Raw genomic sequence first — 23,671 nt, forward strand, 5'->3', positions numbered from 1 at the left:
TGGAAAATCGTATAATCAAATCCAGGAAACTATAAGTTTCAGCATGAAAACGCCAATTACATTACAATTTAACAAAAATTTGCCTTGAAAAAAATGCACTCTGTCAATAATGAAAGTGGGCATCAAGAAAAAAGAGAAAGAAAAAAGACTAAAGAGTCGGCAAATTTCAAAAAGTCGCAAAGTCGCTGATATTTTTCAAAGTAATAAAAACCATTAGCTAAAGACTGACCTTCTGAAATTGCTTCGTCTATACCTCCATAGCATGCCAATGAGAGCTTCCATTATACGCAAAGAATCATTAGACAGCAAAAATTTCAGCAATAAAATGGCAAAGTCAACAAATTCAATTCAATTTGCGGGCAATAATATGAAGCCCTTAAAAAAAAGTCTATTCCTTAAGAACGTTTAAACTGCTCAACTGCGCTCTATTTGAACACCAATTTTGCGAAAAATGTTCTTTCGTTTAGTTCTAAGTGCGAAAATACAAAAGTGGACAAGTTTACGAAAATAAGAAAAAAAATGAAGACTCGTAACTTTAAATCTAAAAAAACCACTTCAAAAAATACAAAAACGCAGTGATGACTAAAACTCTTTCTATCAAAAAACAGATGCACTTTTTCGGCTGGGATTGAGCTCAAAGATGACATAAATAGCATTTACAAATAAGCTAAAGCTTAATAAGCCGCTAATTTTTTTGCAATCAAATATTTTTAATAGTCATAATAACAATAAGCTTTTAACTATGATCATTAAGTGGAATATTTTTCAACTCCTTAATACGCCAATTGAAAATGTCATCAGCTAGACAAAATCATTAGACTACAAAGTAGCAACAAATAGAAAACTCAAATTTTCGAAATTAATTTTACGAAAACATAATGTCGAAGCCATACGAAAACATGAGCTTCTAACTGGATATAAGACATAAGTTCTTTGGGTCTCATTGGCACGTAAAAAGTATTTTTTGTTATTTAAGCGAGAGATTGAAACCATTTTTGTCTAGCAGCATTCCAGCAACAAACCCAAAATAAACAGAAAACCAAAAAAAAGTTTAGAAAAAAATCAACAAACTATTAAAAAACAAAAACACGTTTAGAACAAAACTAGTGCTGATATGGCTGCTCGTCCTTTAGAAACAGGTAAATGTTCTAGCAGGTAAATCTTTCACAGGAGTAAATAATTCTACGAAGTACGTTAAAAATGGAAAATAATTGAACATTTTTGGATAATTATCGAGCTAAATTATTAAAAAAAAAATGGCATAGTTTAATTCCAGAACACTTTCATCAACAGTTTTGATGGAAAGAAGAGAGAAAATTTTCATAAATTATCCATAATGTTGGGATCAAACAGTTGAGCAACTGTTTTTTGTCTTTAAAGCTGAAACTAATAACACTATTATAAACAATTTCAAAATCTTTCAACGCAAAACGGTCAAAAAATGAGCAAAACACGGAAGATTTGTTCGAAAACAACAAAATTCAAAAAATACATATTTTACGCCAGACAGGCTTTTAATGCTACCACTTACTGCACTCTCAGATGAAAATATCGATCAGCCAAAATGATTTTTGAAAAAAAACCAGTTGAACATATAGTTCCTCTACCACCAAGGTGGGCCTGAACTAAAAAAATTGGCTACAGCGACAATCCTTAGTTAAATTCCAATTAAGAGTTCATCTTGAAGTATTTTAGCATTTTTTTAAAATTGAAAACTAAATACTCCCTAATGGCTTCTTTTACTTTGTCATTTGAGAACTAACCTAAGAATAGGGTGACAGAGAATCCCAGTTTCTCTCCACAGTCGGAGGGAAGCAGGAAGATAATAGAACCAAGCCAACTGAGGAGGAGTGAAGGTGTGATCAAACTGTTCACGTAGAAGTCGGGCTTCCTACTCAGGTGGATCCTATCAAAAACAATTATTTAAAGAACGGAAACCTTTGTCGACGAAAACAGTTATGGCCCCGACGGAAATGGGTTGCGGACTGGGGGGCCGGTACGACCGCGTACATAATCTGAACAAAGTGTCCGTCGCGTTGTTCCTTCCCGTTCTCGTCGTTTCTTGAGTTTAGTCTGTTTGGTCTGGTCCATATCTATTTCCTGGTCTGGCTAAGAAAAAGAATACATGTATTATAAACTCTTTGGACTTGTAATATCAACAGATGGCTTTGAGTAAAACTTAAACAAGCGATGGGGACTGACCAAAGCCCAGACTAAGACAAGCGCCACCAAAAAGGTGACCTCTGCAAAAATAAGACAGCAGATAATAGGGCGCTCAAATGATCATTTTATGATCGACCGCTGATCTTTAGCAGCTATAAACATACACTAGACGGTTAGATAAACACGGAAATTTCATTCGCTAAAATTGCGTTGTTGTTAGCGTTGTTTCAATAAAATTAGTCAAGTCGGTTTATGAAACGCATAAACTAAACATAGCTGTCTGATTTCCAGAAAATAGTCGCAATAGTTTTGTAGATCTGCAGTCTCAAGAAGGTAGAAAAAGAAGCAGAGCAAAAGAAGAAATTTATTTTTTGTAAATGCTGAGATGCTATATTTTGAACCAGAATCTGTATAATTTATTGCTGCTTCTACTACCTGCCCTCAAATAACCTTCAATTAGAGTAACTCAAACTCACTTGACCTTATCTTTTTGAATTGAAGTAAGGAAAAGTCAACTTCAGAGTGAGGAAGTCATTTTTGAGAGTACTTCACCTCTGAACAAAACCTAAATGAGGCAAATGAACACATAGCTGGCAAATTGCCAGAAAAAAGCCGCAATAGCTTCATAGATCTGTAGTCTCAAAAAGAAAGTAAAAAAGACAGACAAAAAGAAACTTATTTATTTCATTAAGGGCTGAGGTGTTAAACTTTGATTAAGAATCTGTATAACTTATTGCTGTTTCTATTTTCTGCTCTTAAATAACCTTCAATTAGAGTGACACAAACTCAAAAGTCATTTGACCTTATTTCTTTGAAATGAAGCAAAGAAAAGTCAATTTCAAAGTGAGGAAATCATTTTTGAGAGTGAGGTAAGTCACGTGTGACCATAAATTTAATCACGTGAATGAACAAAAAAAAGTCCAATAAGAGTGAAAAATGACGTCACGCACGCAATTCAGTTGAAATTTCATGAACGAATGAACAAAAAGCAGATTTGAAGTGGCTGTGATGTCATATGGTCGTAACAAAAATCTTGACGACGAAATAAATAAAAAAAACCCAGAGAAGGACAACAATAGCGTCAGCTATCGCTTCGCGGCTATTAAAAAAAACTCGAGCTAATTAAAGTGAAAAATGACATCACCGACGCAATTCAGTTTAATGAACGAATGAACAAAAGGCGGATTTAAAGTGATTGTGACGTCATATGGTCGCTACAAAATCTTAGCAATGAAAAAACAACGCCGGAAGTATTCTGGAAGCAACTTAAACTGTTAGTATTTTACACAGAAAACCGTAAAATATAGCGGTTTCTGATAAATTTTGTCTAAAACACCAATTTTTTATCTCATCGGTTTTTGTTCAAGGAAGTGGTAGCATCAACATCGCTGTCACCAAGACCTCGTTGATGTATTGACATCCTTGGAGCAAGCTAAAAACAAATACGAAATCATTCAAAAAAAATGAAAAAGCAAATAAATTCAAATATAGTACATAATTATGACAGAAAACATCACCAAAAACTTGATACAGCAAAACGTCATTAAAAATACTTGGTAACGTTGAAAAGCACCAAAACTCTTAAAGTGGTCAAAGACCGCTAGGCTCCAAAAACCACGTGGCTAAAAACTGTCATAACCAAAGTCATGACACTGCTCTAATAAAGATAATTTTGTGCAACTAACAGTGCAACCTAAAAGACAGATATTTAAAGAATAAGGCAAATAATATACTTCAAAACAAAACGATTTTAAAAAATCTGAAAGAAAACTAAGATTAGAACTCAAAAACATCATATTTCTTTGTTTTGTAGTCACTGCAGCATTGATGATTAAAAAATGATATACTTTCCTCTTGTTGGAGATATCATAGACAAAATGATTTCAAAACAATTTAAAATTATATTAACCAACAAGACAAATGAAACAGAATAATATTCAAATGCAAACAAATCGCTTAAAACCGAAACCAAGTCACCAACAAATTTTGCAAAATATGATACTCAATTAAAAAATTTAAACCAATTAAAATCCAGCTAATTCTCAGTGCTGCATTATATTGATTTAAATCAATTGCAATTTTTATTTAAGAAAAAGGCTTAAATTAATAATTTTTTTTGACAACTGTTAAAAAAAAGAAGCATTAAAATTAAATGTGAAAAAATAATGCCAGAATCATAAGTTCTATACTTTGGAGAGTATGAGCACATAGTAAAAGACATAGGAACAAAAAGACTGTTTTCGAATGTAGAAAAATGAAAATTAATTTGGAAAGAGTTCGAACTAAAAACACAGAACATTCAATGCGTTGACAAAAATAGACATTCTCTCATGGAAATAAAAACAAAAATAAGTTCAAAAGATTGAACATAAATTATTTTGCAAAATTACTTCTATTAAATAAAACCAAAATACAAACAAAAACCGAGAAAAATTGGATACAAACTGAAAAAATTGGATTAATATTTGTATGGTTTTATAAAACAAAAAAGACCCCCGCGATAAAGAGGCATTCAATGCATGAATCATCAAAAAGACGTTGATATATGCAATGGTTTTGAATATAAGTCCGGCTATAGATTCAAAAATGAAAGAAATGTAAGAAAAATGCCAAAAATTAACTATAAAGCTGATAAATATGTGCCCATTTAGAACTTGAAATCTGCGGAAAGTCATAGTCAACTCTAAATTTTAAACGTACAAAAATCCAATAAAATCTCAGTGCTGCATTACATTAAATTAAATAAATTGAAGTTTTTAATTTAGAAAAAGGCTTAAGTGATTAATTTTTTTAACAACTGATGAAAACAAAGACATGAAAATTAAATGTGTGAGGATAATTCGAGAATGATAAATTCTAGCATGTGTAAAATTTCAGCACATTGTGAAAAACATAGGAACAAAAACATTGTTTCTGATTGTGGAGAGTTAAAAATTACAATGGAAAGAATTGAAACCGGAAAACCAATACATTTTGTTTTGAAGCATTCAAGGCGTAGAAAAAATAGACATCCTCCCTGTAGATAAAAACAAAAAATTGATTCAAAAGATTAAACTTTAATCATTTTGCAAATTTATTTCTATTAAATAAAACTAAAATGCGAACAAAAAACCGAGAAAAATTAGATAAAACTGACAAAATCGGATTAACATGTGTACCGTTACAGTTTTATAAAACAAAAATGTCCCGTGTTCTGGCATTCAATGCATGAATTATCAAAAAAAGTTGTTGTATGCGTTGGTTTTTGAAAATAACTCATAGATTATAGATTCAAAAATGAAGGAAATGAATTAAAAGAGGCAAAAACTAACTAAAAAATTGATAAATATGTGCCCATTTTGTACTTGAATTGCTTTATTGCCCATTCATTGTGGTATCTATATTCAGAGTGCATGGTACGTACACACACACACACACAAAAAGCATCAAAAAACATATTTCTACAAAAACGAATTTACAAGCATAAAAATTGATATGCGCCATTCTGTCAAACACACTGTCCAAGCCGAAAAGTCCATTTTTGAGCGCATCACATGATCAAGAAACTTGCTCAGAAACAACCAGTTCACATGGCAATTTTACTCACTTTTGCTTTTAGGTCAAAGCGTCGTCAGATCGAATAGTACTTCCGGTACTTCGAGTAGTAAAAGAACCAAGAAAGCGCCATTAATAGCGTTAGCTATCGCTTTGCGGCTGTTAAACATAAATGAAACACAACAATTATAAGTTTTTGAAGGTGCTTCTACATGTTTATATTAGTCTGGCGGGAATTTGCCTTGGGATTGTTCGGTCTGGCTCAAGTTCTAACCAAAAATGACCATTCAAAGTCTGTTCCGTATGTTTCGGATTAGTCAAAGTCTATTCGGTCTTCCATATACCGGAATTTTGGTCTGTTAGATCTGGATCCCTTGACTGATTCTCTGACACAAATCCACGACCTCATCCTGGAAATTGTCTCATTCCATTCAATTTCAGATAATAAAAAATGCTTTTAAACCAAGCTAAATTTGCATCCACGAAGATGGAATAATCGAGGGGGAGCGTAAGTCAATGTATGATCACCCACCAATTGAAAAATGTTTTCGGGAGGATTAGGGATGAAGCTTACAAAATCCACTATATCGACATATTATTCCCACATTTCCCAACTCGCGAATTGACTAGACCGTTCAAAAATGGTCCAACCTTTGGGGGAATTGGCCGCATTTGGGTGATAATTTTAGTGAATTACAGTTTGAATCATATTTTCTATTTAATAAAGACTGCCAATGATGAAATATAGCAAACTTTTAAAAAGTGTGGTCTTTGAGCGTTTTTCCCTGAAATTACCGGTCAAACCCGATCATTCCGTATGTGCGTGTGGAGAATATTTCACGTCGGAATAATTGCGCCCATTGCCACCCTAATTGTAATAACTATACCCCTTAACCAATAGCCCCCTCTGACAAGACTTACTTCAGCTTTGGGGGAAATTCAGTGGTGGCATTGAGACAACGTCAGCTTATCTAGCGTATCCACATCTGCTCATGAACTAGATAAATTATTCAGGGATTAAAATAAACAATTCTTGTGTAATTTTTTAGTACCTGTACTTGATGTAGGGGTAGCGGATGACCTCCCCAATGTAGAGTGGGTGATTTGTGACGTCATGCTCGTACACTATCTGAGAAGTGATGTTGGTTATAGTCCACTCTATATTCCCTATATGACCTTCTAAATTGGTTGTGAAACTGGACAGCGTCAAATTCACCATCTAAAGCGATTCAATCATCCAGTTATTTTCTCCAAACAAACAAAACATAGGATCAGTTTATTGAATTAACGATAATTTGTTTGTTGGAAATCGCAGCGAAAGATAATTAGTCATAACCGCTCGGTTTTCAGTAGCCCTTTTTGCAAATCTCCACATTTCAGATTGCCAGCTCGCGTGAGAAGCGTTGCCATTTCCGATCAATTTTTTTGAGCAGGAAATTTTTACGCGGTATCACCATTGCAACCAAGAATTACCGGCACTTTTCCGTTTGTTGCCCCCCCCCCCCCCCAGCTTAGTGGGTGCATATTATTTGTACCCCTCAGACGCACGTGTTATATTTATACAGAGATTAACTATGTAATGGCACGTGCTCTCTAACTGGTGGGGGGGCGGAGGGGGGGGGGGGAGGATAAAGTAATGGGGTGGGGGGGTCAAAAACGGAAAAGATCCGAATTGTCATTGGCGGTGGTCTACCTGATTCTATGATTAAGTGAGAGCTCATGCCTACATAGACAGCGGCACTCAGATAGAGCAATGCGCTGAAAAACTTCAACATGTGAGTCACATGCCTTTCCATCTGTCATCACGTTAGTAATTCGATTCTAAATTTCATTCCAATAAATATCAGTGCCTTCATGGGCAAATATTTCCGTTTTAAAAGATTTGCGCCCTTTTTGCTTTAACAGAATGTTTGGCTCTGAATGTACACGATTACATTTGTTCAAAAATTTCCGAATTTTCTTCCGTTAAATAAACACAATTTTGTGCATTTCAAACTATTTGAATTGACTTTAAGTGAACTTACTTTGTTGTCTACGATAAGTTACTTCCGGGAATTCGAAAACGCTCAGGGTGGAATGATTTGTAACGATCTGTCGCATCTTTCTTTTCCGTTTATGCCCCCCTCCCTCCGGCTTAGTGGGTACGTGCATATTATTTGCACACCCCACCCCCGACGCACCTGCCATATAATTTTATAATGATTTTACACTATTTAAGGGCACGTGTTCTGTAACTGCGAGTTCAAAAGGTACTGGGGGCACAAACAGAAAAAGATCACGATGTAATGTAGCAAAAACTTGTGCTGGAAACAACTAGTGTCTTTTGCTCTTCTTGCCATCATAAACGCTTTAATTTTCAGCTTTATTGTTAAATTTTATTCATTTGTAAAAATGGATCTTTTCCGTTTGTACCCCCCCCCAAGCTTAATGGGCGCATATTATTTGTACCCCAATACGCGCGTGCCATATTTTTAAATAATGATTTACTATGTAATGGCATGTGCTCCGTAAATGGGGGGGGCGGAGGGGGGAGGATAAAGTAAAGGGATGGGGGGGTGGGGTCAAAAACGGAAAAGATCCGAAGTGTCATTGGCGGTGGTCTACCTGATGCTATCATTAAGTGAGAGCTCATGCCTACATAGACAGCGGCACTCAGATAGAGCAATGCGCTGAAAAACTTCAACATGTGAGTCACATGCCTTTCCATCTGTCATCACGTTAGTAATTCGATTCTAAATTTCATTCCAATAAATATCAGTGGCTTCATGGGCAAATATTTCCGTTTTAAAAGATTTGCGCCCTTTTTGCTTGAACAGAATTTTTGGCTCTGAATGTACACGATTACCTGTGTTCAAAAATTTCTGAATTTTCTTCCGTTAAATAAACACAATTTTGTGCATTTCAAACTATTTGAATTGACTTTAAGTGAACCTACTTTGTTGTCTATGATAAGTTACTTTCGGGAATTCGAAAACGCTCAGAGTGGAATGATTTGTAATGATCTGTCGCATCTTTCTTTTCCGTTTATGCCCCCCCCCCTCCGGCTTTGTGGGTACGTGCATATTATTTGCACACCCCACCCCCGACGCACCTGCCATATAATTTTATAATGATTTTACACTATTTAAGGGCACGTGTTCTGTAACTGCGAGTTCAAAAGGTACTGGGGGCGCAAACAGAAAAAGATCACGATGTAACGTAGCAAAAACTTGTGCTGGAAACAACTAGTGCCTTTTGCTCTTCTTGCCATCATAAACGCTTTAATTTCCAGCTTTATTGTTAAATTTTATTCATTTGTAAAAATGGATCTTTTCCGTTTGTACCCGCCCCAAGCTTAATGGGCGCATATTATTTGTACCCCAATACGCGTGTGCCATATTTTTAAATAATGATTTACTATGTAATGGCATGTGCTCTGTAAATGGGGGGGGCGGAGGGGGGAGGATAAAGTAATGGGGTGGGGGGGTGGGCTCAAAAACGGAAAAGATCCGAAGTGTCATTGGCGGTGGTCTACCTGATGCTATGATTAAGTGAGAGCTCATGCCTACATAGACAGCGGCACTCAGATAGAGCAATGCGCTGAAAAACTTCAACATGTGAGTCACATGCCTTTCCATCTGTCATCACGTTAGTAATTCGATTCTAAATTTCATTCCAATAAATATCAGTGGCTTCATGCGCAAATATTTCCGTTTTAAAAGATTTGCGCCCTTTTTGCTTGAACAGAATGTTTGGCTCTGAATGAACACGATTACATTTGTTCAAAAATTTCCGAATTTTCTTCCGTTAAATAAACACAATTTTGTGCATTTCAAACTATTTGAATTGACTTTAAGTGAACATACTTTGATGTCTATGATAAGTTACTTTCGGGAATTCGAAAACGCTCAGGGTGGAATGATTTGTAATGATCTGTCGCATCTTTCTTTTCCGTTTATGCCCCCCCCCCTCCGGCTTAGTGGGTACGTGCATATTATTTGCACACCCCACCCCCGACGCACCTGCCATATAATTTTATAATGATTTTACACTATTTAAGGGCACGTGTTCTGTAACTGCGAGTTGAAAAGGTACTGGGGGCACAAACAGAAAAAGATCACAATGTAACGTAGCAAAAACTTGTGCTGGAAACAACTGGTGTCTTTTGCTCTTCTTGCCATCATAAACGCTTTAATTTTAAGCTTTATTGTTAAATTTTATTCATTTGTAAAAATGTATCTTTTCCGTTTGTACCCCCCCCCCAAGTTTAATGGGCGCATATTATTTGCACCCCAATACGCGCGTGCCATATTTTTAAATAATGATAATAAGAAGAAAGGGCAGCTGAAAATAGGCTACTGTAGGCCTAATGCTGTTCCACTGCGATTACGCAGAAACCACAATTATTATTATTATTTACCATGTAATGGCATGTGCTCTGTAACTAGAGGGGGGGCATAAACTGGGGGGGGGGGCGGGGGGTGTAACTGTAACGCATAACATACTGGGGGGGCACAAACGGAAAAGATCAGAAAAAAAATATTACAATTACACTGAAGTACCCTTCTTTATTCAAAACTTTGGGTATACACCTTGGAAATTTTGTCAAGTCAAATACTGTAAGAGTTAATTGTAAACGAAAGCAACACACCTTAGAGTGATAAGTCCAAGAGAGGAAGTTGATCTCACAAAGCTGTTCATCAAATGGAAAGTATGTCACTGTAGCCTGGCATTTAGTCTTGATGATAACTGGCACAGAATAGTATGTGAAACCTAAACAACAAACAACGAAGCTGCACATGTTCAACAGCCGAAGACGTTGTTCAAATCCAAATTGAAACAGAATTTAGGTGAACAAATTATACCTTAGGTTAAAATTTGTCCACCTAAATTACTTTTCAGTTCAGATTTGAACGTCTTCTAATTTTGAGCTCCATATTCGAACATAGACTATTCTGGTCAACACAATGTCTATTCTGATACAGAAGAGCATGACAACGCTCTTAAGAACCAACTGACTATTTTATGACAGATAATTATCGCTAATTATCCGTCATATCTTAGTCAGTTTGTTTTTAACAGCGCTTTCATGAATTTCTGCATCAGTGGAGTTCGAATGAGATGGACTCGTTATATTCATCTTCCTGATCTTTTCTCTTCGGATTCGCCGTATTAAATATTTTGATAAATAGCAACTGAAGCTAGATTTTGAAACAAGCTAATACTAAGATAGGCATGTCCACATGTGTTATAGTAAGCTGCGTTTGGTATCAATCATTTCTGTAGAAAACTAAAATGACTAAAATTGTTCGAAAAAGTTTTTAAAGAGTTTTCAGAAAGCATTTTGCCAAAAAAAAGGTTATTGACATTTGAAAAAAAAATCAAACAATTTTTGAAGTATATATGTTCAGCTCAAACTTCTTCGACAGCAATGCGACCGGAAGTTCTTGTGATATTCTGTCAATTGAACGCAAAGCAACCAAAAATTTAGGCAAAAAGTATAAAAAATCATAAAACTTTTATAAGTACTCACAGTATCAAAATCAAACAAAATCAATAGTTCAAGCATAAAACCACAAAAAAGGTTTTTTTGTTTCATTCACAATAAGATTATACCTGTCGCAAATAGAACTAAGTTAAGAAAGTGGCAAATTCAAAAACTCACTGAATGTTTGGAAACAAGTATATATTCAAAGTTATAAAGTCATTGCTGAAACTTTTTTTGTTTCACGAGAGAAATTTTGGAACGAGTCGTTAATGCGGTAAATGGGCAAAAATAAGAGTAAAAAATGGCAAAGATAAAATATTCCGATGACATTTTAAAAAAACTCAGGAACGGAATAGACTTTTGGTGTCAGCTGAAAACAATAGAATTTTTCACTAGTAGGCCATAAGTCTATGGAACAATCAACAAATACTGGCGAAGTTCAAGATTTTACAAAAAATTTACCAAATATTCCTAAAAACCATTAGTTTTACTCAAAAATTATTTTATTTGTCCTTTGGGCCTCATTTAAGCTTCAATGATATCCGTCGTTAATCAAACTTCCGAATGGGAGCAGATTTGTCTGTAATTGGGATGAAAAAAATTGCAAATTTTTTTGTTAATGAGGGCCCCCGAAAATAATTGGAAAAATTTTGCATTGTAAAAACTTCATTGAGAACAAAACTGGCATTGATATCACTGTGCGGCTGTTAAAAAACATATTAGTTACAAATATTTGAGTAATCAATACTTTTGCAGACGAAAATCTTAATATATCCCTTAATATATACCTTAATAAATAACACAAATGATCATTTTTGATAAATTTCTGTTTAATTTAGCGACAGGCTGGCAAATTGTGAGTTCTAGAAAATTTTCTTAGGAACCTGAGGTAAATATAGCTCTCATCTGGGTATAAGAATATCTTGTCGACAGTTGTTATGTCTCTACTACTGGAAAATTTGGAAAATGTGGGTTGAAGAAGCATATTTGTTGCATATTTTTCATTGTTTTTAAAAAAAGTGAGTTTTCAAAAATTTAGCGAACATTGTAACCGAAAGAGACGAATCAAATAATTTAGCAAGTTGTTTTTGTCGTTAAAACCAAAATCACTATCACTAACAAATTTACATTGTTTTTTAGCAAATTGGATTAAAGTTTGGACAGAAATTAGGAGAAATGTGAACAAAACAACGAAGATGACGCTAATGCTCACAAAACTGTAAACCACGACTTACCACCCTGTACGATGAATTTGCGACAAACATTCAAAGAAATTCTGGTGTCTATAAAATAAGGGTTGCCCATCATTGAATTAAAAAATTTCCACGGATTTCCGGACTTACGCTGGCCTATTGATATAAATTTAATGGAACACCACACCTGGCCTCATTAAGGGGATATTACAAGTCAATTCAATTCTTTGATAAATCGAAGTTTTTAAATTTTGATTTTTTAAATAAAAATTGAGAAAATCAATCAGTGCACGAAATGAGTTTCTCAAAGATCCGGGATGATCAGCTTATTTCTTATATTAAGTCTTTTACGCGCATTAGAATTCAGCGGTTTTCTGTCCCGTGTCAAGGTTTGGCTGAGAAATATTGTAAAATTTGCAGAGAGTAGCAGTAAAAATAAATTTCTTTTCGCTTCAAAACGCCCTCATATTTCAGTGGTGGATGAGGGGAAGGCTGTAAATTTTTGTAAGGTTTGCGGTTTATAGAAGTTAACTTAAAAGTTTTACCGCTGTTATTTTGTAGCGGTAAAATGTCGTAAGTCTGGTGGTTTTTAGCGGTGAATCTTTTATGTTTCCGTTTTCACCGCATTGACCGCTATAAATTGCATCTCTTGAAACCCTCCCATTGACCTCGATTCTTACAATTTTTAGTTATTTTTAGCGTTGATGCCTCGGCCTTAGGAAATCATCTTTTAAATATTTCCAACATTAAAGGGCCCAAAGATTTTCCTGGATCAATCAATCCAGGATTTGACTTACCTGTGAAGCCGACAATAAGGGGCAGAGTTGATGAGCCCATTATCTCAAAACTGGACAGACTGTTGCTGATGACCATATCTGGGACCCACACCTAACACAGAAACACAAATAAGAACTACTGAACAGCCCGGCCAAAATTTAAAGAAAATTAACAGCTAAAAAGTAAATAACGACGAAATATATTACGTAGTGAATATATATCAAATTAGCCATGATTGTGGTGAGCAACCAAAATTAATTGATTTTTAGAGCGATTTTATAGTTTGTGTCTCTGGTAAACTCACAACAAATCCATGACTAATTCATGTTAAGAGGTGAACAAGATACAAGAAGACCGTATAATGTAAGCCAGATTGAAAATGAAAATAGAAAAAACTTGTCTTATATCAAAAAAATAATTTTACAAAAGAAGGTCATTTTTTATTTGGCTCATAATAGATCAATATATAATCTGTTCTTAATCAGTAATGAATAATTTCAATTAAAAAACCTTTAGAAAAACCATTTTCCAAATTGCTCTTGTGCTCTGATAGAAAAAAACCTTGGCTTTCGAAGAAGAGTCCATTCCCACTCCTCATTGGTAGTTTTTCATTTGAACTTCCTTGTATTAATATGACTCATCATTGTATATTAAAAAGGTAACGACCAAACCTGCTTTAGCTGATCGTTCCATTAGAAGAAAGAACTGTAGAAGAAACACTTTTAAAATGCAAAGTCAATTCATTTCCCAGCAGGCTTACCAGCGGGCATTTCCCAGCGATTAAAAATTTGATTCAAAAACTTAGTCAAAATAAAAAGAAATGTTCAAAAAAAAGGAAAATAACACACAAATGATAAGTGAATTTCAGCATCTTTAAATTAAATTTTGAATAGCACTTTTTTTTGTTTACAATAAAATAGAACAAATTACGCAAAAATGGCGCTTGCGGCTATTCTTCTCTTTCCAAAAAATTTTCTTAGAACTACAGCAAAATATACTCAAGAAAAAAAGCGAATGGCAAGCAAAGCCCTCGGGAAGAAGTTACATCCTTTTAATGATTTTTGTTTGATAGCCTTGCAAGAATTTGTTTGAATCTTGAGAAATCTTCTTTTTTGATATAATTTGGTATTATTTTTGGGAAATCATTACGCAGCAGAAACATAGGTTCGAGCTTTCACTGACTTGCTTAGACATACACTATGGTACCAAAAAGCTACGTACAGCACAATTCCTGCTCTTAAAGCTTGATTCGTGCTTCATAAGCATGATTTGCGCTAAGGCATGAAAAAACGTGTGAATTTTAGAAGTTTAAAGAGAAATTTCATTCTCACTTTCTCCGCTTAAAAGAACAGTTAGACGAATTCTCAAAAAATATGGCGGTTTTAAGAAATGCTGCAACAAAAAGTCAGTTTGAAGAAAAAAGCAAGTATTTTTGTTCATGATGATGTATCAATATGCTCAAGAAGCCTTTCTCGTTCTGATGTTGCTTTTACTGATAAAACAAGGGTTTGCATCTCCAGCGACGGAATTGATAGTTTCTCAAAAAAATGAAACGAGATTTCATGAAATAACAAAAAATTTGAGTTCGGGCAAACGATCACTTATGTTTTGGGGTGCAATACGATCAGATGGACGGAACTGACTTGTCAAGTGTACAAAGAAGCTAAACACTGTCGGTTATTTGGAGATTTTGAAAAATTACGAAAAAAACGCATTTCCTGGACATTATTTTTCAAAAAGATAATTCCTATGTGCATAAATCGAAGATTATCGGCAATTTTTTCCAAGAAAACGAGTGGCAGGTACTTGAATGGCCAGCATGCAGTCCAGATCTGAATCATATTGAATTTATGGGCAATTTTGAAGCAACGATTACGAAAACAGACAGTTATTTGGGAAAGTTTAGAGGAAAAAGTGTGAGGAGGCTTAGAGAAAAAAGTTTGGAAAGAAATTGACGCAGACGTCGTGAGAAACCTGTATGAAAACTATACAAACCGTCTAGTAGACGTTAAAAAGCTAAAGATGTAATGACGCGTAATTAGAGAACAAATTTGAACTCAAAATGTTATATTATTTGATGTTTGTATTGCTTTTTTAAAAATCGTCAGGTGTACGTAGCTTTTTGGTACCATAGTGTATTAGCTCTTCTGTTCACACACTCTTTTATATTGATTTACTCTGATCCATTTTTCTTAGAACAACTCTATAGAGATTTTCTCCTTGTGCTTCTGAAGACACGCTATCTTTATCAGCCATACTATCTTTATTGTGACCTTGGCTTTATATGGACTCGTGTGTAATTTGTATCTGAGCTTGGCTGTGGCCAAATATAAGCCCAAATTTACAATTTTTTCAAAGTCAGCCGTTTTTTGAAACAAAATTTTTCTAAAATCTTTTAATCAAAGCTTTTGTCGTTAACACTTGGTTGTTACTATCGATAGCAATAGCAACCGTGATGTAGTATTCATTGTTATATCGTTGCCGTGATTAGACTGCGAGTTTATCACCCTCTTTCATCGCCACTCTTTGTATAGTAGTAGTTGTGATAAAAGGGTGTCATAAAGTAGTCGTCTGATGACAAATCAGATTTCGTTCATTGGTCGTTAGCGTGTTACCTCATCGGTAAGTTAGTTATTTAACTATTGTTATCGCAAAGGGACGATTAATGAATTGAAATTATTCTGCTAAGTCGAGTGACCCAATTAATAACCAGTGTCAAAAGATAGCTGTTTTGGGTTTCTGACAATATTATCAGGATTAAAGGGCCCGTTGTTTCACTGCCGTTTTGGAAAGCACAATCTGTGATCATTAGTAAACTAATCACAACAAGTTTTTAAATAATGGCTTCCGAAGAGACAACAGCTTGAATTGCTTAAAGCCAAGCGCAACAATTTTACAGCCGTACAAGAAATAGTCAAAAAGAAGTATTACAAAATCAAATAAAATGAGATCAAAAGTAGAAAAATTGAATTGTTTTCCTTTATGTCCTGGTCGAGGTGCCAGGCAGAGTTGATCTCTCATCAAATCCAAGTGGAACGTTTATGGTGTGTTTGCAGACTAAAATTATTGGGTCTGGGTATTGGTTTGACTGAACAAAAGTTTGGACAATTGTCAGATTTTGGTCTGATCAGTGATCTGTTCCGCTTGGGATTGTCTGATAAGGGGCGGATTCAAAACCATATTAGTCTGATCAGAAAAAAAATTCGAGCATAATTGAGTTTAGTCAGAACCCATTTCGAGCGCATTTTTTGTTTCATTTGCTTGTAATGTTTTTCACTGAGAGATGTTGGCTCTGCCAAGAGGCAACAATAGAGCAGCATTTTGATCAGAGACTCATTTCGAGTCTAATTGCGTTCATCAGAACCAAGGAATCCGTTTGATACCAACTGCCGGTCCACTTTAAATGTAATATTGAATAACTGCAGAAATAGAACGTTGTTGCGGAAAACTGTCTAAGTTCATCTATTAACTTATTAACACACCTCAATAGAATACGAAACACGTTGTTTATTCAACACTTTGGTTTTATGTCTATTAGCAGCACTCTTAGAATCGGTTTTTCTTTACCTGAAAATATTAGTGTATACATAAATTTCTATGAAAGATTTATATAATAGCGTTATTAAGAGATGTGTTGATAATTAAAACCATTCTCTGATCAAGTTATTGCGAGCGCACTTGATTCTGGTCGCCGGTAATTTTGAGAGCTCTTAAGTGTGATCGAGGGCAATTTTAAAGCACACTTTTGATCAGAGGTGGAATCGTGCACACAATAGACTGATTAGAAGTGGCTTTCGTGTGCATGAACAGATTTAAATTCTAGCACCCAAGCGGCTGGACAATGGTCTGGAATTGGCCTGGGCCAGTATCGTACATAAGTCTGGACAATGATCTGATTTTGGTCTGATCAGTGGTCACTTCGGTTTGGGAAGGTCTGATCAGAGACAGCTTCGAGCACAGTTCGAGCGCACACGAAGTTTCAAGCGCACATCGGTCTGATCAGAGGTTACTACGGTCTGAGATGAACTGATCAGAGATTACTTTGGTCTGGAATGGTCTGATCATAAGTCACTTCCGTCTGGCACCTCAACCTGGGTGGCCGTTTTTTTATTGAGAAAACCGCCTTTTCCACCTCTTGAGACCAAGAAAAATCACTGTAAAAGTATTTTTTATAATAGTTTATTTTCAACACTTTTCTCGCTATTTTTGAGGAAAATGCTCAACTCGGGCAAACCTGGCTAGGGTTAACTCTGATCTCCTTGACCTTCAGTCTTTTCACATCCCATCTGATGTCCAAATTGATCCAGTACATTCTGATCCAGGCCATCACTGTCAGTGTCTCCGTTTTCACACTCATATCCATCAATTCTTTCACGACTATCTTCGTGGACAGCCTCATTGGCCCGCCCGACTTGTCTCTCGGGGGGTAAATTGAGGGTGGAAGGTGGTCTAGAACTTCCCGTTTGATCACGCATTCTGGGCATAATTCGTCTTCGTTTGATTGATTGGATGTAGCTGATGATCTTCGTACTCGGCTCCGATGATCCTTAATACAGAAAAAAATTTTCTCTTAAAATAGAAATGTCACATTTCTAGACGTTAAGAAAATATTCGACTTTATTGCTCAAAAAAGCCATTAAAACGAAAAGATCTAGAGTTTCTTTTATTTTTGAAACTTGAAGTGCCCAATATGTGCATTCATATCTGTCTCTGATGAAAAAGCTAATGTGCGGTCAGTTTAGTCCCTCAGAAGATTGTACTGTTTTTAGAGTCAACCGTCCAAAACCAACTGCAGATACCATGGGATCGCCCTTAAGTGAGACTGAGTGTAAATCAATTGGGTCAGACGCTAATCTGATGGAAGCTAAAAATAATCAAACAAAAATAAAACAGCCTTAAAATTGAATTAAAAACTAGATAATTTAAGGTTTGATTAACCCATTGATCCCTAAATTATTCCAAAAGTTGATCAAAGTTGAAATATTATCTTGGACACCATAGTGAATTTGTACTTCGTTTCCTTCTGTAGCAGCTCAGTCGAAGAATTTTTGGGCAGAACTCGCTGCCATTGGAAGTCTTTAATGTTAAAATATCTCACAAATGTATGTTCTAAGTTGGAAAAAACTTATTTGTTTCTGCTTTGACTGCTACACTAATTTTTAATCGTTTTCACATGCAGCCAGGTCCGACACTTGATATTATTGTGAAAGAACTCTTAGAAGCGCAATTGTGGATGAACTCTTAGAAGAAAATGACTCTTTTCAGCTGAAACAATTGTTGATATTGTAGTAGTGTTACATACAATACAAACTCATACCATTTAGTGTTATCTGATCTACCTGATGCAATCATACAGTGCCATTGCCTTAGTATATGTCGACATAATGACTCAGCCAATCAGACTAGAAAGAAAGACTAGCAGACCAACCGGCAAGAAGTGTACACTACAAATCATCACAACAAAAGGCAGTAAATTTTTAGCAGAATCAATTTTTTTCTCTGCAAGGATACAATCCACTGGATGGCAATTAAAGCAGAGCAGCAGGGTAATTGCCGCGAATAACAACAAGTTCTGCTGAGAGCGGTGGCTAAGTGCATGGCCATAACACTCGAGCAGTGAAATCTATTATTTTGCTTGTTTGCTTACTTCACTAACACATAATGAGCTATATTAGATTGTAATGACTGTAACCAAACAATAATTTTCTGTACATTATCTCCTTATCTACTATACTTTTTACTCGAAAAAGCTAACGACAAATTCTAAAAAGAGAGTTTTCCATCCTTTTTTAAAACTAGATAAATATTGAAGTACCAGGTTTCCAGGTTGCAACTTTCTGTGGTGTCAAATTTACTCATTTTTAATTCACTAACTAAGCAAGTAAGCACCGAAATGTTTTAGTGACATTGAGTTATTATTTAGGTATGGTTCTACTACACCATATCCAATTGTTTTAAATATAGACAAGTACCTGATTGTTAAATTGTTTTCTAAAAGCTGATTACAAAAGCTGAAAACTAGACCTAACAGTAACGAGCAGAACCATAATTTCTTTATCACAAGGTTGACTTGATTATTAATTGAGACACCAAATCATAAACCAACTTTAATTACTTAGTTATTGTTGCAGTATTTTTTATGTTTTCAAAACAATTTATGATAAGAATACTAGCATCATAAGTCAAGTAAATTTTTCATCCTTTAAACTATGAATAAGAGTCTAATCTCATAACAGCACTTAAAATAACTTTTTTTATCAAAAAATTTTTAATGTTACTAATTTGTCTCCTTTATAGCTATCTATTTCTATGGTTACGGATGTCTTCAAGTTTTCAAACGTATATAACAAACTGATATACTCTCAATTTTTGATATATTTAGCTTAAAAAATATTTTTGAGTTTCAATTGGATACATGCATGATATAGGTGATACAATGATTCTTGCTTGACACCAAATAAATCATAAGTAATCCTAGCATCATTTCAAAGAAGTTGAAAAGTTTTTTTTGAGTTTGAAAAACCAAATAATTTGTGATTTAGCGTTGGAAGTTGTGTTTTTGAATTGTTGCATGACAACCGGGAAATCCTACAATTTATATATGAGCTTATATGCTTACAACGAAAACTGTATGATAGGCAATTTTGGTAGACAATTTCATATTCTTAACCCTTCCTAGAAAATTGATGGTTCTGATCAGATTAAAACATTTTCCCGCCTCACGTCAATGGTCTGGAAATGTCGTGGCTTTTGATAGGCTTTGGAATGTTCCTCCAATTTTTCTGATCTTTTTTGAAATTAAATGTATCAAAAGATAATTTATGTTTAATTCTGGCATTTTGTCACTGAAACTTTTATCTAGATCATATCCAAATTTCAATCAACATTCGATGAGCCATCACTGATCGAATTTTTAAACATTGCAGTTATAATTACTTTTCTTAAAAAATCAATCTAACCGCGTGATCAAAGCTCTGCTGCTCAATTGCATCATGATCAAAATGCAAATTCTCGTCCAAGATTAATTCTCCGGCGCGACACTTCCATAAATAATTGGGAAGAATTAGAAGAAGCAATAAAAATAAGTCAGGAAACGTTAACGGCATGTTTAGTCTTCGCAAGTAGTTAAAAGCGGGCATATTTCGCAGATTGTTGTTACATGAAAATATGGCAATAAATCGGGCGCAAGCAGTACACAGATAGAAGACAAAAAGTAAATAAAGAAGGCAAAATTACAGGAATTTCAGCTGATAATTTCAGGCAAGGGCAATTAGGTTTCCTATTCTCTTCATACAGCGTTTAGCTCTCTCACTTTCTGAGCCCTCTAATAAGACATTTCTGATTTGAAGGAAGAAGTTATGTTGTCGCTTAGTTAATCAAGTTTTGGTTTTGAGAGCTTAACCGGTTTGTAAGTTGACATTTTCGTGTTTGGAAAACAGAAAAACACTCCACACAAGCGTGTTAACTAGTAATAGTCAGGAAAGTTATAAGAACCCGCGAAAATTTATAACCAGGGAGCAAGTTAAGAATTCATTTAATGATAAGTATATTGTTGATACGTCACATCTAAAGAGATCCCTAACAAGCCGTATTAAATTAGTAAACATGACTTTACTAAACCAAGCTAATCCTGGGTTAATAAATTTCCAATATACTTTAAACAAGCACTTTCAACCCGGATCTAAAGCGATCACTCAAAAGCAAATTTTAGGCGACGTAAAATCTTGGGTAAGTTTCTCAGTAAAGCTCGTAACCGTTTCACCGGACAAGTTAAACTGGGCTATATTTCTTGATTGCGGGTAAAATGTCATATAAAGGATTATCTTTAAGGGTTAAATTGAATTTAAAGTAAGAAAAAAGACTCCTAATAAAGGAATATCTTTCAATAACACACAATAACTATCGACTACAATCGAATTGTTTGTTTCTGCATTTAATAACAAAGAAGATATTTTGAGAAAAAATTATATCTGGTCATAGTCTGGGGTGTAGTTGTAAAAGAGACGAAAAATCAGATTGAATTTTGGCCTTTTTACCCAAAGAGAAAGAATAAAATTTGGCCTGATAAGATTTTGAGAGAATTGTGGGTTGAAATAGTTTATTCTAAAAAGGGGGTAAAGGGGAGGGGTTGTGCTGGGAACGTTGGTGTGTTCTTGGATATGTTGAATAGATAAGCATAGTTTTTATTGGGCTGGGGGGGGGGGGGGGGCAGTGCAGAGAAGGGTGCAGGCGTGGGGGCTTAGAAGAAGGGAGGAGGAGGAGGAGGGTTTATTTGAAAAGAATTGTCCAGACCGAATTATCTTAATTTTTTCCAGTTTGACCAGTAGAGCTATGGCTTTTGCCCCCAAATTGGATGCGATGGTTGGTTGAGTCAAGGTTAGTAACAAACTACCTTTACTACTATAACCACTACTATTACTACTAACCAACACTAGTTAGTAACTGGGAGAAGTAGGATTTTTGGGAATTGCAACTCTTTTGCTTGTGTGAGCATATCTGTAGTATGTGAAATGTTTTTTGTCCACATTGGCGAAACTGATTTAATTTGGCGATTATTTTGCTCTAGGAGGATTTTTGATCAAAAGAAGCGAATAGCCCCCATTAACATATTGATGGAAAAGGGGTTGCAAAAGTCAGTGACTGTTTTGTGGGAAAATTGAGATAAGATAGCCCCCTCTCTGGGTTCTCCTTATCTCTATAGTTGCAAAGGAATGGCCACGCAGATGATGAAAATCTGTTCTAAAATCGATTATCGGAATTTAGAAATTCATTGGCAATCAAATCTGGCTATCTTCTTTTTAGCTTTCATCAAATAGTGAGAAAGTGTCTTTAAAAGCGCATACCAATAGATCGGAACAACTTATCGAACATAGCTGTAGGCCTTTTCTTAATCAGGCTATTTTGTAATTACAACACCTCCCCGTACCAGTAACATGAAAAACTTAAACTCTCTAACCTACAATCTGCTCCCCCCCCCCTCCCCCCGGTTCCAGTGGTCATTTAAGTAGTGAAATAAAATGCAGCTCTCACACTGACCTTTATCTTCATTGCAGTACATTTATTTGTTGCGTGACTTTAATTGAACCAAACCTATAGATCAATCTGGGTCTAATCCGACTTTCTAGGTTGACCTAAATTGCCTGTTTTTGATGAAACCATAAAAGAAATCATAACTCACACACACACACACACACACACACACACACACACACACACACACACACACACACACACACACACAACACACACACACACACACAACACACACACACACAACACACACACACACACACACAACACACACACACACACACACACATGCACACACACACACACACACACACACACACACACACACACACACGCACACGCACACACACACACATGTACTGCATAAAATGTGTGTTCATGGCCTTTCACTAGCTTCTTATTTTTCCTCAGAGCTGACAAAACTGATAAACTTTCCGTAGGTTTGGGGTAGTTTCAACAAATTGTCAGTTTATGCCTATCAGTTCAACTAAAAGTTTTGAAAGTGTTCTTTTCCCAAAAAAAAGTTTATATTATAAAATTGTAAACATTTGTTTAGATTATAAACTTTTCAGTGCTTGGTCACTAAAGATTGAAAATGACGCATTGTGAGCCACTTTGAAAACTATTTAAAATTTAACAGCTGATGACTTTGATTTTTGAAATTGATTAGACGAAATATTAAAATAGTGTTCATTAATTAACATTACGATGCAGAGGTATACCCAAATCGCCACGGGCAGATATGCCCGATGCGTGTATCTCGTGTTCGTTTTTACTATGTTAATACATTGAAAGTGGAACAATATTGCGGAAAATAGCTACTTTAGCAGAAACAGGCAAAATGGAAGGGAATATCGTATCCCGTGTTCGCAAAAGTGTCCTAATTTTAGCCGCGAAATACAAGTACAAACTTAATACCCTATTTTTCGCGCGAGTTGTATCACGCATCCGCTCCATTTATGTATCGATTTTTCACACGCAATGTAGCTCGATTTCGCAAATAATCCGCAATTAAGCCTAACTTAATTACTACTTATTTAATTAAGCCTAACTTATTACTATTAGTAGTAATTTATTACTACTTTATTACTACTTATAGTACTTTATTACTACTTATTAGTACTATTTTTTATTAGTTATTAAACTCGGCCTGTCCCACATTGATATACGAAGCCTTTGATGCGCGAAGGATTTTTCGGGAAAAAATCAGTTTTTGTGGTTGCATGTATTTAAAGCATTTTAAAGCTTTGAAAGCTTTAATTAAATCTTTATTAAAGTGCTTATTGCATGCTCAAAATACCTCTGCATCGCAATGAATAGTTTTTTTTTACTATTCCTTAATAGTATTGTCATACCTGTGGCCAAATACAGTGAGGCTGCCTCGAAAATTTACAAAAAATAACAATTGACAATAGGCCACCCTTATCCATCTATCATTTAATTTGTATATTCGTTAAAATAAACAATTTCGTAGTCAACTTTCAACGATAAGAATAAAAATGGTTTT

At 35.1% G+C, this 23,671-nt stretch overlaps 1 protein-coding gene across 1 annotated transcript; it reads right to left on the reverse strand.

Moving 5' to 3' along the window:
* Window positions 1–1,763: 1,763 nt before the first annotated feature.
* On the reverse strand, window positions 1,764–21,249 carry LOC142355507 (neuronal acetylcholine receptor subunit alpha-9-I-like; the record flags this gene model as incomplete). Its single annotated transcript, XM_075407641.1, has 6 exons — window positions 20,094–21,249; window positions 17,369–17,680; window positions 13,155–13,245; window positions 10,328–10,449; window positions 6,750–6,916; window positions 1,764–1,906 (listed from the first exon to the last, which is right to left on the reverse strand). Coding segments are annotated over exons 1-6 (1,015 nt in total), but the record flags the coding sequence as incomplete, so codon positions are not given.
* Between the last annotated feature and the right edge of the window lie 2,422 nt (window positions 21,250–23,671).

The sequence above is a fragment of the Convolutriloba macropyga genome, unplaced genomic scaffold, assembly GCF_964194025.1.
Source record: "Convolutriloba macropyga unplaced genomic scaffold, txConMacr16.3 SCAFFOLD_886, whole genome shotgun sequence".
Lineage (NCBI taxonomy): Eukaryota > Metazoa > Xenacoelomorpha > Acoela > Convolutidae > Convolutriloba > Convolutriloba macropyga.